The 16,521-nt window shown below is 43.5% G+C and overlaps 2 protein-coding genes across 2 annotated transcripts in view; one reads left to right on the forward strand and one right to left on the reverse strand.

The window, feature by feature from the left end:
* Positions 1–13,761, reverse strand: part of LOC131889338 (uncharacterized) — a 68,962-nt gene extending 55,201 nt beyond the window's left edge. The window contains exon 1 of the mRNA XM_059238424.1: positions 13,324–13,761. The gene's annotated coding sequence lies outside the window, so the exon portion shown is untranslated. The remainder of the gene's footprint in view (positions 1–13,323) is intronic.
* A 716-nt stretch (positions 13,762–14,477) lies between these two features.
* Positions 14,478–16,080, forward strand: LOC131889354 (protein Skeletor, isoforms B/C-like). Its single transcript, XM_059238443.1, has 3 exons — positions 14,478–14,899; positions 15,142–15,699; positions 15,785–16,080. Exons 1-3 carry the CDS (start codon positions 14,897–14,899, stop codon positions 16,016–16,018), a joined length of 795 nt encoding a protein of 264 aa, XP_059094426.1. The 5' UTR covers positions 14,478–14,896; the 3' UTR covers positions 16,019–16,080.
* The last annotated feature ends 441 nt before the right edge of the window (positions 16,081–16,521 follow it).

Consider the following 16,521-nt stretch of genomic DNA (forward strand, 5'->3'; position numbering starts at 1 on the left):
CCTGGGTGGCCTGGCCATATGATGCATGTTTGATAGATTAGCATTTTCTGAAGACAGAAATCAAAGGAGGCAAAAAATAGGCGGGGAGGAAAAGGGGCGCAGAACTCGGACATGTTTTCGGCACAGAGCAAAACAGGTATTTCGAAGACTCGCGCTCTACGTACACTCATGCACACAGTACGTACACGAGAATCACATTAGGGTTCAAGGGTGAGTACTGAGTAGTGAGTACCAAGTCTTTCTTCTCCTCAACTGAGTGAATGTCTGACTGACTAACTGAGTGAGTGAGTGAGTGAGTGAGTGAGTGAGTGAGTGAGAGCACCCAGCACACATGCGCACATATTGGAGCGAAACTTGTCTTTTCCTACACGTAGATTACACACTCGCATAAAAAAGGAGTTCAAACCGAGCTCTGTCAGTGCTTGCCAAGTGAAAATGGCAGCCCACTCTCATTTCCACGTGACATACCTCCTTCATGATGGATCAAATAGGACAGAGAGTGCAAGAGGGGTCTCTGCAAAGAATGTTGGGTAGTACGAGAATGTGCAATACGGACCCACCTCGTGCCATCAGGTCCATCATGTATCGTGCTTTGGAGTGAGTAAAAACAAGAATTTGGCACCATATTTAGAATCGGTTTGAGTCGGCTCGGATTGTCAGGCTCCTGAATAATTTTACTTCATCAGTCGCCTGTTTTAATGGCACTTATCCTCAATTTACAAAAAAAAAAGTCAATGGGGATGACGCTACGACGGCCAATGAAGCCATCAATTTAGAATAAAGAGACTTTTCTCTCCCTTCCCCCCCAAATTAGGCATTAAACTCATAAAACATTCGTGGCTTGTTTTCTTTTCTGTATTCATCCTTCATTGTCTTCTGGTCTCTTTTTCTGTCTGTGGTCGTCTTCCTCGTAGGAAGCGATGGAGGAGGCCAATGCCAACCATGATATTAACTCCAGTTTTCTTGAGTAAGGAGTAAGAATTCAACAACCAACCCATCTGGAAGGAAGGCAATTGAGGGGGTTTGGAGCAAAAAGGCATGACGCCACACCATCCGCCTGAAGTGCCCCGCCCAATCCTATTAATTGAGATTAAGACACTGCATACAGGAGAAAAGGTGGTCATTTAATATCTCTATTGGTAGGTACAAGGAACAGCAGCCAGAGAGAGACCAAAATGGAGACCATTAAGAAGTATCTGTTTCATGTGATTGAAAGATCTGGAGCTTTCAACACTGACTTGGCTAGCCTTTTTATGTATGTCTGGGATGTTACACTAACACGATGGACGCAGAGTACATACTACATGAGGGACTCTGAACATTCCGGTTCATTTCTTGGGGCTTGAGATTTCCATCTCTGATTTATCAACTGAAAATGCTCCATTTTCCTGGACACGTTGTGGTCGATGACATCGCTCAGAGGGGCGGGAACGCCGTTATTGCTCTTGGTAGAGGCCCTTTTGTTCAAGTGGCTTGCTTGGCGAGTAAAGTAGGGCATGTACGTACCTTGGAACGACCCCAGATGGACAGGCTAGGGAGATTTGAGATGTTTCGAGACCGACCTTTCAGCTCTGTTTATGATAACAATCTGTCATTGGCATGTCCAGGAAAAATCCTTTGCAAGTTGAAATAACCCGAAAGATAGCAAATTCGGCAGAGACGAGGGAGTAAAATGAATCCACCTATTCTTAGTCTGCTTGGCAGATAGGAGTAATCAAGAGATGGTGAAGTTGAGATCGGTTCGAATTACCGGATCCTGTGGCAATGATGTGTTATGATGAAAAAAACAATGATCGTGAAATTTATGTACGTTGATTTTTAAATCAGAATTGCCGGTTTCTTTGGTGTATGTAGAGCAAATCGTGAAGAAACGAAGCAACTTGGTGACCTTTCCAGATGAGAATGAGTGATGGGAAACAAGATTAGAGAGAGCGGCAGGTCATCTTTCTCAGATTGCGATGACAAAAAACGTTCAAAATGTTCGCCAAACCAAATCGAAAACGTCCAAAGCACGTGCAATATATATTTCTCCTAGCTAGCTTTGAAACTTGTTCGCTTTGTGATAGGATAGTCAAAAATGAAGTCCACCTCTCCCCCAGATCGGATCTTTTGGTGTGACTTCCATCAAGGTAAGAAACCCTTAATGAAGCAATTCCTGGTCTCATTTTTTTGTGTGTGTGTATGTTCAAGTGCCTTCCAGTGGAAGTTAGTACTTTGAGAAGGAAGAATGGTGGTTTGGCAAGCCATTTGATTCCCAATTTCGTCTCATTCTCTGGTGTGATCGCAAAGTATGCGGGGCCTTAAGTGCCCTGTCGTTTGGTTCGAATGCCCATTAGCTTGGGGAGCAGATACTGTTTGCTCAAGTAGCTCGATTTGGCTGAGGTGGAGCTGGAATGTGCCAATAATGGGGCCAATCAAAAAATGGAAAAATAACGATTCCGCAGAATCCAGAACCACCTCAATTGACGGATGGCTCCGATTGGAGTTGGTCAGCCATTGACATGGTGGACAGTGGTGCACAATGGCTCAGAATGGTAGTGATGGGAAGTCCATGGTCATGCCAATCAACAATCCAAAGATCGGGAATAACGGGGGCATAATTCGATTTTATCTCTTTTTGCCTCACCGCAACTTTTATGAGTGAATTTTGCCCCGGCCTGAACAAGGAAATGTGAATGGAGGCAGTGCCTTTTGGTTGGTGGCAATAAAAGGCACATTTTTAGCTGTATTTGGAGTATTCCAAGCCTTTTTGTTCTGTCAGTCCACTTCAAGATCAATCAGACATTCTTCACGCGCAATAAATTCACAGGGCCCTCCACCTACGTCTCACAGGTACATATTTAGGTAGAGAAGTACCATACCCACACACTACAAGGTCCAGCAGCATTTACGAGATCTAGTTAACCAAAACTGACTGGATGTTGAAGCATATTCTACTGAAATGAAGTAAATGGACAGCCAGTATCCCACTGACTCCGGTTGGGAGGCAAAAACTGTAGAGCTCCGACGTAAAGAAAGGTTTTTAATTTGCACCAAGCTCACGCGACTCAACGGGAACCAACGGAGCGACTCCGTTGAGGTACGTAAAAAAGAATGACCTCCTTGTGTCTTCTCACGTTGATGAATGGATGATGATGATGATGATGATGATGAGCCGAGCGGCTTCTTAGACTCTGCTAACCACGTCTAACCACGTTTGATCTCTCATATGGTCACATCGCGGGTACAAAACTTGGATGGACCTTCTAACCTCATGCTGTTAAACGCAGTGTACACATACTGTACATGTACGTACCATGATTAGGCACGATATGGGATTCGTTTCAGTATTTGAAAACATTCATACATGAACCTTTCATTCACCAAAGGCCAGCGAATTATGCATAGTGGACCAGACAGGGCAATCTGGAATCTGGAGCTCGAAGATCGATTAGCGACTTTAGAAGGATTTCACCCCGGAGTCAGACGAAAAATTGCCCCGAGAAATACAATTGTCAAGGCTGATCAACGTTCAATCAGGTTCCATGCTCTCTTTCATCCCTGGTAGCTCTTTTTGTGGTCTCGTCCACGGGCACCATTGGGCACCATTCTGGGGTTGAAATACCCAAAGTTCATGTTTGCATTTGGATATGAAATGGTATACACCCGGAACGCCCGATTTGGACCGAAACCATTTAAATAAATGAACTTGAAGAGAAGGCGGGAAAGATTCGTATGAATGGGCTCAGTTCGCAACTTTAAAGAACTGGTGGCTCATCAGCTCCATTTTATTTTAGTCAAGAGAGAGTGGGAAGATTCCGAGAAATACGAGAAGAAGTAAAGTACACGGCCAATTCCGTTCAGATTTGCCTTGGACACTCTCGAACCCTTAGCGCCATCCATGGACAAATTTGGGGCTTCAAAGCCTCCATTGACATTTTGGACGGAAGGGCCATAGAAATAAATCATTATTGGTCATTCTTTCCAATATCGAAAAAAACACGTACAGCGTTTTTCACGCCAAAAAAAACAGCCGGTAGTGGTCAAGTTGGGAAATTGTACCCACCAATGGATCACTATCAGTCACCAATCAAATTGTACGTGAGTTGCATACGTCTTACAGGGCGGGGTTGCCATTGGTCTAGTGGTATTAGTACGTGATTTCAAGAATTGGCCCCTGAAACAATGACTGCGCCCAGATAATCATGATTGTGTGTCCAATGACCTCGTGGGCGATCTTGCAATGGCATATTGCAAAAAAAGTCCAATTGAACGGCAATCCAACAATGTCACCAACGTGCATTCTCCTTCAATTCATTACGAGCAATTTCCTGTCCAAAATTGAGCCCATTCCATCCATGCATTTGATATTTGGGGGCCTTTTTCTGACGAAGCCCTTCCACATGGGGATTTTTGTCTTTTTAATATCAAACCCAATTTGAAATTCTTTTGTCAAAACCACCATCAGGCGATCAACATGCAGACATATTAAAGTGATATTTCAGCTTGATGGAAATATTTCAGTTGGTCGGTGTAGAGTAGATGGTGTAGACAACGCCATCCTTGAATTGAGTCCCCAGCTTGATTTCTGCCTGAATTAACACCCGTTATTGTTTTTTTTCTTCATGTTTATGACCCTCCGGACCAAAGCTCCTTTTGTCGGGAGTGAAAAAGGGCTCCAATTCTACCCATTCTTTCCCGAGCTATCATACGAGTTTGATATCTAACTCTCAGGCAGATTTGATATTGAAGGCCCACCTCATCTCATGACCAGTTCTCATTTCAATAATGCAACCCACCCCCCGAGGTGCCAATCACACTGCTTGATCCAAACAATCAGTGGGCCTCTCGTTCCTTTTACGATATGTACAGTAAGGTAGGTACCCTTGTACAATCTTATTGAAATCCCATTGCTCCCGGCCTCAATCTTAAGCCAAAATGACAAAATGGTGGGGAAATCGGTAGGAAATACAAGAAGGCACGTTTATATTTGTGGTCCAAAGGGGCGGAAGGAGACGACCATCTCGTCACCGAGCTAGCAAGCCAACAGCTCCCTGAAGTCGGAGAAAATGATTGATATGTGACACCTTCATTTGAAAACACACGCTCAAAGGGGTTGGCTTCGAACCACACGAAATGGCAACCACCCGGGATTATCTTGCCAACGTAATCTCCACTGTTCCCTCACATATGGACAACGAAGGGATGGGTACGGCACGTACTTGCTTACATACTACGCACGGTATACGAGGCTTGTCGATGAAGACGTATCCTCTAGACTAGACGCAATATGACAGGGAAACCATCCATCAATGGTGCGAGAACCATAGACACTCGAACTCGTCATCACTCGTCCTCCTGAGCAGACTCGAGAGTTTCAGTTCATTAAGGTCGATCGATGGGATGGTTTCAAAACAACGCCACAAAAAATCTGTCCATACTAGTCGAGCCTGGCTCTGTTTCTGATTGAATGAGAGACTCGACTGGAGAATACGAATATGCTCCGTTCAATTTGGCAAACTCGATTGTTTGAAGACGTGGCCGAAAAAAAAAAACGAACGAGCCTTGGACGAACCAAGACGCGAAAGCTGTGTACCATTAGCAAAGATGGGTTGGAAAGATGCTCGAAGCGATAACGGGGAGAATCTACGATGGTTTTGCACGTTAATCCACTAACCAAAACGGATTAATTGGGGTTCGGTGTAAATCTGGCTTCTAAAACGAACAGAGTGGGCTGGCTGATCTCGATATCACGAGGAGAGAACATTCCGGCAATGGTAGTAAACTTTTAGGACGTACACGCTCATGTCATCCTCCAGATCATCAAGTTGGTCCATTGAGTCAGGAAAAGAAACATCTCTCACTGGTGATGTTTGGCATTTTTTTTACTGCAATACTTGAGGAGCAAATTCTTGATCTCTTATTATACCTACTCAGATGACAAGCCGCCTCTCCGATCGAGGAGTGATGATGACCATCACGGTGTTAATTACAAAAAAGTTGCAGATTAATCAAGATGAATGTGACTTGAACTTAATTGTTTCTTGTTGCCAAGCCGAACGTTGTGACTTGTTGTTGACGATGAAGAAACTTGTCCCTTTTGTGTAGAACCAAAATGTTTTTGTGTTCTTTTCGCTCCAACTCCAGAATCCATTTGGTTCAGCTCAAGAATCTGATGAACATAATCGGGACGGGAATGCCAGCCTGAAGCTAGTGAGAGAATTAGCACCCCTTCTCAACGATCTGTGCCACATCATTAGCCACCAAAAAAGTTGATCATGAGAATTTAATGAGCCCAGGTAAGGTCGTCATCATCACCCACCTGTATAACATTCCTAACGGCCAATCGCTTCCAAGAGGTCAGGAAGCTTTTCATATTTACAGAACATCACATGTGCGTTACATACCTCTTCAAGGCTCAATTTTCGAGCCTCAATCCTAGGCAGAAATAGATGGCTATTGTTGGGCTCCTCCAATTTGCAAGAGCCTCATTGCTCTGAGGTGATTTCTACACTTTAGACTGTAGTGAGACATCATGGGAACCAGCAGGGACTCGCTTGATAAATGAGCTCAGAACAGAATATATTGGAGCCGGATTCATTTCAGAGTGGGTGCTCTTTCGAAAGAACCAGCCTTCTGGAGGAAAATGAGTCCGTCAATTTGCGCAGATCCACCCTCTCAAATGCACGTTCATCGAGTGGGGGATACAAGGCACTACTATGTGTATGTACGTACTCATGTGCGAGAAGAGGCGATTGCGAATCACTTTTTCCCAAGGGGTGGAGGTGTGATGAGGCCAGGAGATTACTGCGTCAGAATAGCTAGCTAGTGACTACTACGTATCTTGATCGGATTAACCAACAACGGCATTCCAATGGAGGCATTGGACTTGGAGTTGATACTGATGATGACAGCCTCATCAGAGGGGCTACTCTGTCCGCCAGCTAGGAGTGTCTAGGTCGTAATTTATCCTCTACTTTCAATGGATCTTGCCCCTTCTAGTACGTTCACTTTGTGATCCTAGGTTATTACTCGGTTGGAAAGAGACTGAAGCGACGGAAGCCCAAACGGGCCTACCGATCACAGATCCAACCACCCGGACTCCTTCTGTGGGTGCTGTAGGTTGGCCATAAGTGGTATTATTACTATAAATCTCATTGAGGCTATTGGCACATGAACCTGGTGATTAAGATTGGCACCTCACCCATGACTTTCAATCATCAATCAAAAGCAAGACAGAGCAATTGACGGAAGCATAAATCAGGATCAAATGAGAAGCCAGAATGTTTGAATAATAAAAAAAGATAATTATTTCTATAATTTCAACCTCTATCAAAAAAACGAGACGTGGCTTAGCCTCGAGGTTTTGAGACAATGCATCCGTGCAAACAGCCATAGGAGTTATTTAGGAAAAAAGATCCCGCGAGGTCATAAAAAATGCTTCTCCCCGCCCAAAATTGAGAGTAAATGAAGCCACAGAGTACGAGCTCGTCGTCCGTCGATGGTTGATGGTCTATGTAATGGTGAAGTACTGAGTGTCTAAGGGAAATGAATGATTTACTTTCAGCATGCAATTAACAACAACCGGTCTCCAACCGAGGCATCCGAGGCAACCGAGGCAACCGAGGCAACCGAGGCAACCTAGGCAACCGAGTGAATGACTGAGCAGAGCCAAGCTGAGGCTTGGGGGTCGACTCTCCCACCCAATCTTTAGTAGGCATTGAGCTTGTACTCCATCCATAGGAACGAATCCAGACCCAGAGCTTGCATTTCCCAACCCATTGTCTTGGACTCCGTACCATTCGAGAACATTGACGGTAACCAGGCCAGAAGCCATGGGGACAGGGGTCTGGGGGCAAGATCATTTACAATTGAGATAAGTGAAAATCTCCAGTTTACCCCAACCCACCAAACTGACGATACTCGTCTGTCTATCTGTCCAAGAGTCATTTGGTCCAAGAGAAATGAATGGATGTCAAGTTGAAAATAAGGAGCTTATCGCGGAGCCTCTCTTAACGAGAACCATGCCATCGCTACTGGTTGTTTAATTTACAGCTATGTACATACAAGCAAGCAGATACCCTCGAAAATTGGACACGACTAACCCATCCATCTACCCGACCAAAAAATACTTATATTAAAACAACAGCCGAAAGAGCGAAAGAGTGATAACAGGTGACCCTCTGATGAGCCATCTGTTGTTGCCTGTCCTACGTATAGGGAGGTAAGGTGTGTAAATTTGTCGACGTTTCTTCTTCAAGGGGAAACGATTCTCGTTTCTCTTGATCCGAAAAGAGATTTTCCTGTCCTGAGAACGCCACGAAATTGACGCCTCATTAACCCGATTTGAGCTTGAGCTCGGGTCTCTCTGCCTGAAGGAGTGCAATATGTAGAGTAATTTGTGGCCTTTGGATGCCAACGCCTTCACTTAGAGTACAAATAGACAGGTTGGCTGCACGGAGAAGCAAGCAATCCATTGGCCTCTCTCTCTTTTCCTCTTTCATATAACGAAGGGTTTGTGCTCATGCGCTTCACGAGTCATGAACTGCATTGTGATTGCCCTCCATTAAACGGCCCTCATGGGGTAAATAAATCATGACACTCCCAAAAAAGCACAACCATTTAATTCAATTTGTTTAGCTGGCCTATTCATGGCAATTGGACGACCCGACTACTTAGTATACCACGTAGCTTAATATACCCTCCCGGACTATAAACTCTATCTATCTTTGTAGGTGCGGGTCCATCCTGAGCTCGACTCAATTCTCAGTGAGAGAACTGAATGAGTGAAAGAACAAAGGTCGTAATTGGCGACGACACACTAGCAGAATTCAATTTGGATTGAAGGACCACTGAGCCGTATAAAGTACTACAGTTGGGCCTCAGCACCAAGTGTGAGAAGAAATTTATGGGCTTAATTTTGCAATCTCATTCTTCGTGGGTGGTGTGCTAGGTCCCACTTTTACGACAAAGCCGGGAATCAACCTGAGTATTCATGAGCTCAAAGTTCAAAGTGCCCTGAAATTAGAGCCCCACATAGTACTACATACTCATGGGTTTACAAAACATACACTCTACTAGGTAAGAGTGATAAAAAGGGTTGCTAAATGAACGATCAGGCTCTTCAGCGATTCTCTTGGGGACAGAACACTTTTGTGATTGGTGCGTTTCATTTCATCATGGATGATGCCTGCCATGAGGAAGCATCGTAAAACGAGAGTAGTTATTTAAAGATTCATCTAGCGTCCGTATGGACCAAAATCTCTGGAGGGGCCAGGAGGCTGATTGTAGTACGTATATACGAAAGCGCTCCTAATGAGCAAATGGACTGATCTCATCGACGACTGGTTGGCCAAGTTGGCCTATCAAATGTCCGCGAGGTTTGTGGCAGCCATTGTTTCATCCTTCATGAGTCATGACCTTTCAATGTTGGTGATCACGGAGAGATCGATATTCCTAAAGAACCTCATCTAAACCAATTAGTTGCAACCAATTTGATTATGACCAGGGGCGATTGGATGATTCAATACTCTGGCCCAAGATCTGATTGGGCTGCCAAAAAAGTGCAGCTTTGCAGCTCCGACGTCCAGATTTGGGCTAGAAAAAGGTTTGGAAAACAAAGCATTCATTTGGACTCAAGCCAATCGGACTGGAGGCATTCATTTGTCTTCTGGCACGCGCTTGGTAATAATGGTCAAAACTAAAAAAATGGAGTTGCTCAAACCCTCGTTGCATCCTTGTGCCCAAATATGAACAATCGTCAAGCCAATCAACCCGCCACTGGTTGAGGTCAGTCGCATTATATTGAACACCGGTGGAACCGGCGGTAGAGCCCTTGTAACCAGCAACAGCCTCAGCCCCAATCGTCATTGACTTCCCTCCCGACTGAATTACTACCAACAGTTCTCCTCAAGAAGAATGACAACGCAGTTTCTCTGGGTTATGGTCATAATTAACTTTGAAGGAAGAATGCAAGGAAGTGTTAACTGTCAGCATCAAAATCAATAGATTCGATATGCAATGTAATGGGCTTGATCGATGGTGGGGGCGATGATTCGATCAATGAGGAGCTAGGTCCCTACGGGCATACAATCAATGAGTGATATGGCTCACTGTACCTATGTGCAGCTCAGGGCCTCAAAACAGCCTCATGAACTTTGCCCATTGCGCACCAGAACAGACGACGATACACCTTTTAAAGGGGAAACCATTAGTCTTCCATAAGTATATGACAATACGCTCCCTTGGATTGAGCTTGAAAGTTATTGTGGCGGAATTTGAGATGTTATCGTTCCACGCTATAAACATAAATATTTCGATCCTTAGCTAGAAGAGCTCTTAATTGTCCCCAGAGGGTGACCGAATTTGAAAAAGATCCTATCAGAGAAGACCCATCCTCATGGATAAAGTAAATGTGAAGTACAAGGCCACAAGAACTACAAGAATCTGGCATCTCATGATGTTTTCAGAAAAGCACCCCTAAAGCGATGCAGCGATGAGCGCAAGGGATACGAACCAAACCACCCCCTTTGTGAAACATTGGAGATGGAGCGCTAAAAAATGTCCTGATTTTAAGCACCTTCAAAAATGGACGATGAATAAGAGTACAAAATGTCTCACTATGAAGCACGGAACAACTTCCCCCTGAATCGATCTATTATTCAATCATGATCCACAAGACTGCCCCAGGCTTGGCCAATAAAGCCCAAGCGAATCAGATTCCCTTTAATGCCTTTTCCCTTCAATATCGGATGTACTTTCTTTGATGAGCCCAATGAATCTGGAATGGCGATGTTGAGAGGAGACTGGCTTGTTTCGTGTCGCCACACATTTCCTCGACAAATCGGAGTCGGCGAGTCAGTCTTCAAAGATGATAATTGCTTTGCTTGCGGTGAGCAATTTTGTGATTTACTTTCAAGTCCAATGCAACGACAATAATTAAAACCAGACATGCCTGCAATTCTCAGGTCACCACAAACTCCAAACTTGCCGAAACACGAGCCAAAGAAGACCGTGCATCACGCGACTGACGTTAGGTTCTACTACATATCTTGCAAATGTTTTGCTTCTCTCTAGAAGCCAAGATTGCACTTTACTTTTGCTTGATAGTATGGCAGGCGGGGAAAAAATGCAGACGAAAATAAATAAACCAATTTTCAAAAGTCATGGCTCAAAAGGGCTGGATTTTTTATACTCGTGACTCTATTCGAATTATGTTATCGAAAATTATTGAGCTCTGTCGAGAGGTCATTTTACAATCAACATGTATGAATGGTCTCCACAATTCGATTACGATTGTAACCGAACTTAGTTGACGAAGTTATTGCTTAAAATCCTTACAAGGGTCAATTCGAATAAGCTGCTTGGCCCTACCTTGCAACAAGTACGACAAGATGTCTACTAACGATAAAACTTGTTGTCCAGCGAGCATTACCTCAGCTAATTTTCCTGTTTTGCTTCTGCTTTTTCCCTTACAAAGTTTTATTTTTCTGTTTTATAACTCAACTCCAATTTATCTCTGATAATAGCCTCCTTAGAACCCCGTCAAACGGCTACAATCAGCTGTCAGGTAATAATCACTAAGACAAACTGCCAAGGTAATAAAGATTCGACAAAAAGCGAGAATTTTGATAATGCGATAGCTTGAAATTTTAAAACACTTGATTTATTACTTGCTCTTTAGCTTAAAAATACATTGACCATCAAAGTCAATGAGTCCAATCGGAGAGGAGTGGTCTGGATAACGCTAAAAAAAGGGGATTCGACTTGAGGCTTTTTGTTTCTTTTTTCGTCTGTCAAACGACGAGGCTTTGATGCGAGTAACTCTGATTTATCGAAAATCTGCCGGTGGCAGAGAGAGTACGGTTTAATTTTGGGTGTGGGCACGGGTTAGTGTCATCATTGAGCATTTATTTGGGTAGCGGTTAACTTGATTTAAGTCAAAGATTTAAATCAAAACGAGGAAACGGCGGCCAGCCAGACGATCTCGAGGGATATTTGGTGTGTCATTCAGCTCGATTATCATGATAAACTACCCGTCTGCATCTTTCGGTGTGGAACGGCTTTATGAGATTTACTTCTCAAGGTTGATTTATGTTCATTGGGACAAGAAGGAGTGTAATCTAAAGCTGGTGTAACTAAGCGATCTAAGAGGCAGCGCAAACACAGCCAGAATTTTCTCCCCAGGTGTCGCAGGTTCAAATCCAAGTGCCGAAAGCATGCGTATATTTAATCCGAAGGCATCCGGAGTCTTTCGCTTCCAATAAGTGAAGTGATGCTAGGATGAAATGCACCACAGTTTATCATTCCGAGAAAGGTTAACTGGCATTCAAAATGGGCCCATTTCCCACATTTTTCGGACCACGAGCATTGATCATCCATCGCACCTAAAGGCCTCCTTCAACCTGCGAAGCCACATACAACCGCCGGTTCTGCTTTAGCTCGATTACCACCTACCTCTTGGGTGCATCAAGAGAAGGACGATGACATGGCTATTTTCCACTAATACAAAACCATGACTGGATTCACATGCATCTCGTTTATGGGATGAAAATCTTACGACCTCAACGATGATACGAATGATAATAACTGTGATGATGAGCTTCACCTTGTCGTCGAGCTGTCTTGTGCACGATATATAGAATTCCTCCAATGCCACATGAATACTATCAAAGTGTCAACCAAGTGCAATACTAGATTCAACAACAATAAGGTGCAAGTCGAGTATTGTGGAACCATTTGAGTGTGATTTTGTTGGGAAGCTTCATTTTCAGGTTTTGATTTGCTGCGCAACTCCTAAAAACTAATCAAGTATGCTAAAAAAAATTGCCAACGATTACGCCAAAGATCAACCATTAAACGAACCACAATATCTGAGCAGACTTCAGTGACTTCATGAACATTTGGTGTCTATTGAATCGGGAGATAAAGAGCAAAAATGGTCCAATTGTTGCATATCATGCAGTAAGTGCTAATCGTAACATACCCGTCAACACAAATTGCTTGGCAACAACATTTTGCACCGAAATTGCAATGGAGTTGACAACTGACAACCATTAATTTCCTCTGCCGACTCTCCCCAACTTCGCAGAAGGAAGCCATGCCTACTTTTCCAAGAAGATCTCGTTCTTGGAACTAAATCGAGGTTGCGTGAATCTGAAGATTGTCAACTAGTTTAACAAAGAATGTGTAGGTCATCAAATATATGGCTACGTCACATAATCAGGACTTCCAGTTCAATTCTAATGCAATCACTGGTAACAAATTTCTAAATTAAAGATTTATGAATCCCCCCTTGTACATGGTACATTATAACTCATTATATCCTTAAGTGCTGTAGCTTACCTTTCACGGTTGCCTGGTGAGAGTTAAACAAAGTGATATGAAGAGTTCAGTTGGTTGGTCACACACAGCTCATCATCACTCCTGAGATTGTCCGAGAAGGTGTGTAACTCAAGGGAGCTCCCACATGAAACTGATTGGATATTCAAGGAGGAAAATGTCTTTTGAACTCGAGACCTTTTCACACCCAAATTCAAGCCTCGTCACTCCGCCATTCCCATCGTGATCTTCTGCTCTTTGGGTCCCATCTTCTTGGACGTGGACAATTTGCCACCGAATTACCGCCTTTACATACAACTATGAACAAACACGCACTTTGGTTGGCCAGAGAATGGGGGCCCAGATGCAAAGAAAGGCTTTTCCTCTTTCACACTCGGATGATATTTGCTTGGGCGTTCAAGTCCATTCATTTTTTTCATGAACAAACTAGCCGATGGACGGAGAGCTCGAATGTGGACTGACGTTCCTGGATCCTCCAATTCATAAACTCGGGGTTATGGTGCGAGGCCAACTGTTAAGTGAGAGGTGATGGGAGGATCCATGCCGGGTTTCATGGTGTATTTGATGTAGCTTGTCGTTGGGCATCCGACGCAAGACTTCTTGGGCAAACATTGCCCTTAAAATATCAGATAAGAGCCGTAGACAAATCTAACCCGTCTCCTTCTTCAAACATACTCAAACGGGTATAAAATTAACAAAAAACAGTAACGAAGGCGTTTTGACGCCGAGACTTGAGAAATCTCGAAAAGCAGTCCACGCACACTGCCATTCTCAATGGTATCTCGGTGGTGATGTACATACTCGTATGAACTTCTTCTGAGGAAGAGTCTGATTGCGTAACACTTCAGGCAACAATGTTATGACAAAAAGGATCTTTCTATGTCGGAGCGGGCATTGGCCCGCATTTCAACTAATGGATGAGGCGATGCAACAACATCTTTCATCGATCACTTTGGAGGGCATTGTTGAGAGTTAACGAACAAATGGCATTTGACCTAACCCATGGAAAGATATCCCAAGAATACAACACTCTTTATGAGTCACCTTTCATGTCTTGAAAAGGGGAAAGACCTTCAAATTTCTCCAATGGTTCTCTTCTTTTCTTAGAGATTGAATAAGCCAGAATGGTAGAGATAAGTACACTCGCATTTACTCATAATAATATTCAAACAAGTTATATGTTACGTCATCGTAAAAACGGCACCGTGCTCCAGGTCAACTTGGAATTCCAATGCCTTGTGAATAATTGCATTGCACCAAGTACTCTGATAGAAGAAACAGGTTTTTTTCAAACACTTGAAATGCAATGGATTCGTGATTGCTGATAAGTTTAGAATTCCCTCGGGTCAACGGAGGGAAAGAACTGCCGATGGATGACATTGCTCGAAAGGACAAAGAACATGTCCTTTGTGCTTACTTTACTATTGGTTTGGGTTGGGATGGTTGTTCAAAAGACTGACCAGAAGTCAGTTCAACAAGGAGTGCAGAGCCGATCTCATATCTTAAGCTTGAAAAGATTGGTTGGCAGAACCTTGTATGTAGAATCCGTCCTTGCCTCAAAATCCAGACTTAAACTATGGTAGGTATCATTCGTTTTCACTCAATCGATTTCGAAGTAACATGTGATGGCAAGCAGTGGTTTAAAATAATAGCCCCGAACAAGTGTGAGATCAATAAAATAATTAAGTTCGAGGCTAGACAACATGTGAAGGACATTCTTCTTGATTAATGGAGCCCAATCATCAGACGAAGCCAAGAAAGATCTTATCAAGTGTGATTACGTACATATTTTACGATCATCTAGTTCACGTCTCCTTGCAGTTGTTACCATTGGTTATTCTTCAACTCACTTTGAGTTCATACATCTTGAGTGTCGTCAAAGGTGAAGTGCCTTCAGATTGGGAATACTATGGTAAATTCCGCTTCGTCCAACATTTGGTTCAAGGAGAACTCTATGGAAAAGACAGCCGAAGCTTGTTCATCCATCGGTTCTACTATGATGGAGAAGGCCCACCAGGAGTGACCTTCACAGCCATCCCGAAGGACGAAACCGACTATGCCCAAGGCATTCCATTAGCAATTGTAGAACTTGATAATCAAGAACAAGTTCCTAAGACTTTGAACAACAACTACACTTTGGCATTACCAAGAAACCTAAGGGTTTCCGATGTTGACCGATTGGTGGTTTGGTGCTCAGAGTATGGAGTCTCTTTTGGTCGCGTGGATTTGCGGGAAGCCCGAAATACAAGTCCCAAGCGGCCCAAAACAGATTTGACCTTGGTGGGATCATTTACTAATGTGGAACACCGGGTGGCTGGCACAGTGTATATTCAAGATCGAGAGCATTTGGTCATTCGAGATTTCAATTACGACGGACAGGTACGCGCATCAAACGTCTTGAAAATTAGTACTCACTTAACCGATCACGTTTTTATTACCCAATTTACAACTGATGTGCCTGCAGGGTCCATCGGTAGTGTTATATGCCGGAGAAGAGGAAAATCTGAAGACTGGACGGTTTTTAGAGTACCCTTATGCTGGCTACAAGAGTCGATTGGGCCCTAAAAGGCTGACACGAGTCCAAAAACGCGACATCACTATTCGGCTACCCAAAGATATGGACGCCTTCAAACTTAGATGGCTATCCGTATGGTGCGATACGTTTGAGGTCAGCTTTGGGCACGTTGAGTTCGAATGATCAATCTTTTTTTTTACATGTTTATCAAGCTCACTTGGTTAATACACGTTTACTCACTGAAACCGACTTACTTACACTGTAATTTCAAGAACATCAGTTGTTTGCCAAAATGTCAAAAGTCTAATAAAGTTTGAATTAGGTCAGCGAACCCATTACAGATTCTTTTCGGCCAATTTTTGGTGAATGTACGGTACGAGTATTCATGAAAAAGCAAGGGTTCTTCTCATTTTACTCTTGAATTCAAGATAAAAAGCCGAAAGCAGTTGGTAAGATTCCACATAATCTGGTTTTTGGAGCAATTAAGGTGCTCTTCTCGGCCGCAATATTTTTTTTTAAAAAAAGGACCGAACCTGACTCAAAACTTGATTTCCTCTTTCTCGCAATCCTGGCGAAACCAGTTCAAGTTTTTAGATCAACCCGCCGCCAGCCTCAGCTCGTTTTTGAAGACGAATTTTTTAAAGAACGAAACCAATTATGACCGACAAGGCCTTGCCCAGAACGTC

The sequence above is a fragment of the Tigriopus californicus genome, chromosome 10, assembly GCF_007210705.1.
Source record: "Tigriopus californicus strain San Diego chromosome 10, Tcal_SD_v2.1, whole genome shotgun sequence".
NCBI lineage: Eukaryota > Metazoa > Arthropoda > Copepoda > Harpacticoida > Harpacticidae > Tigriopus > Tigriopus californicus.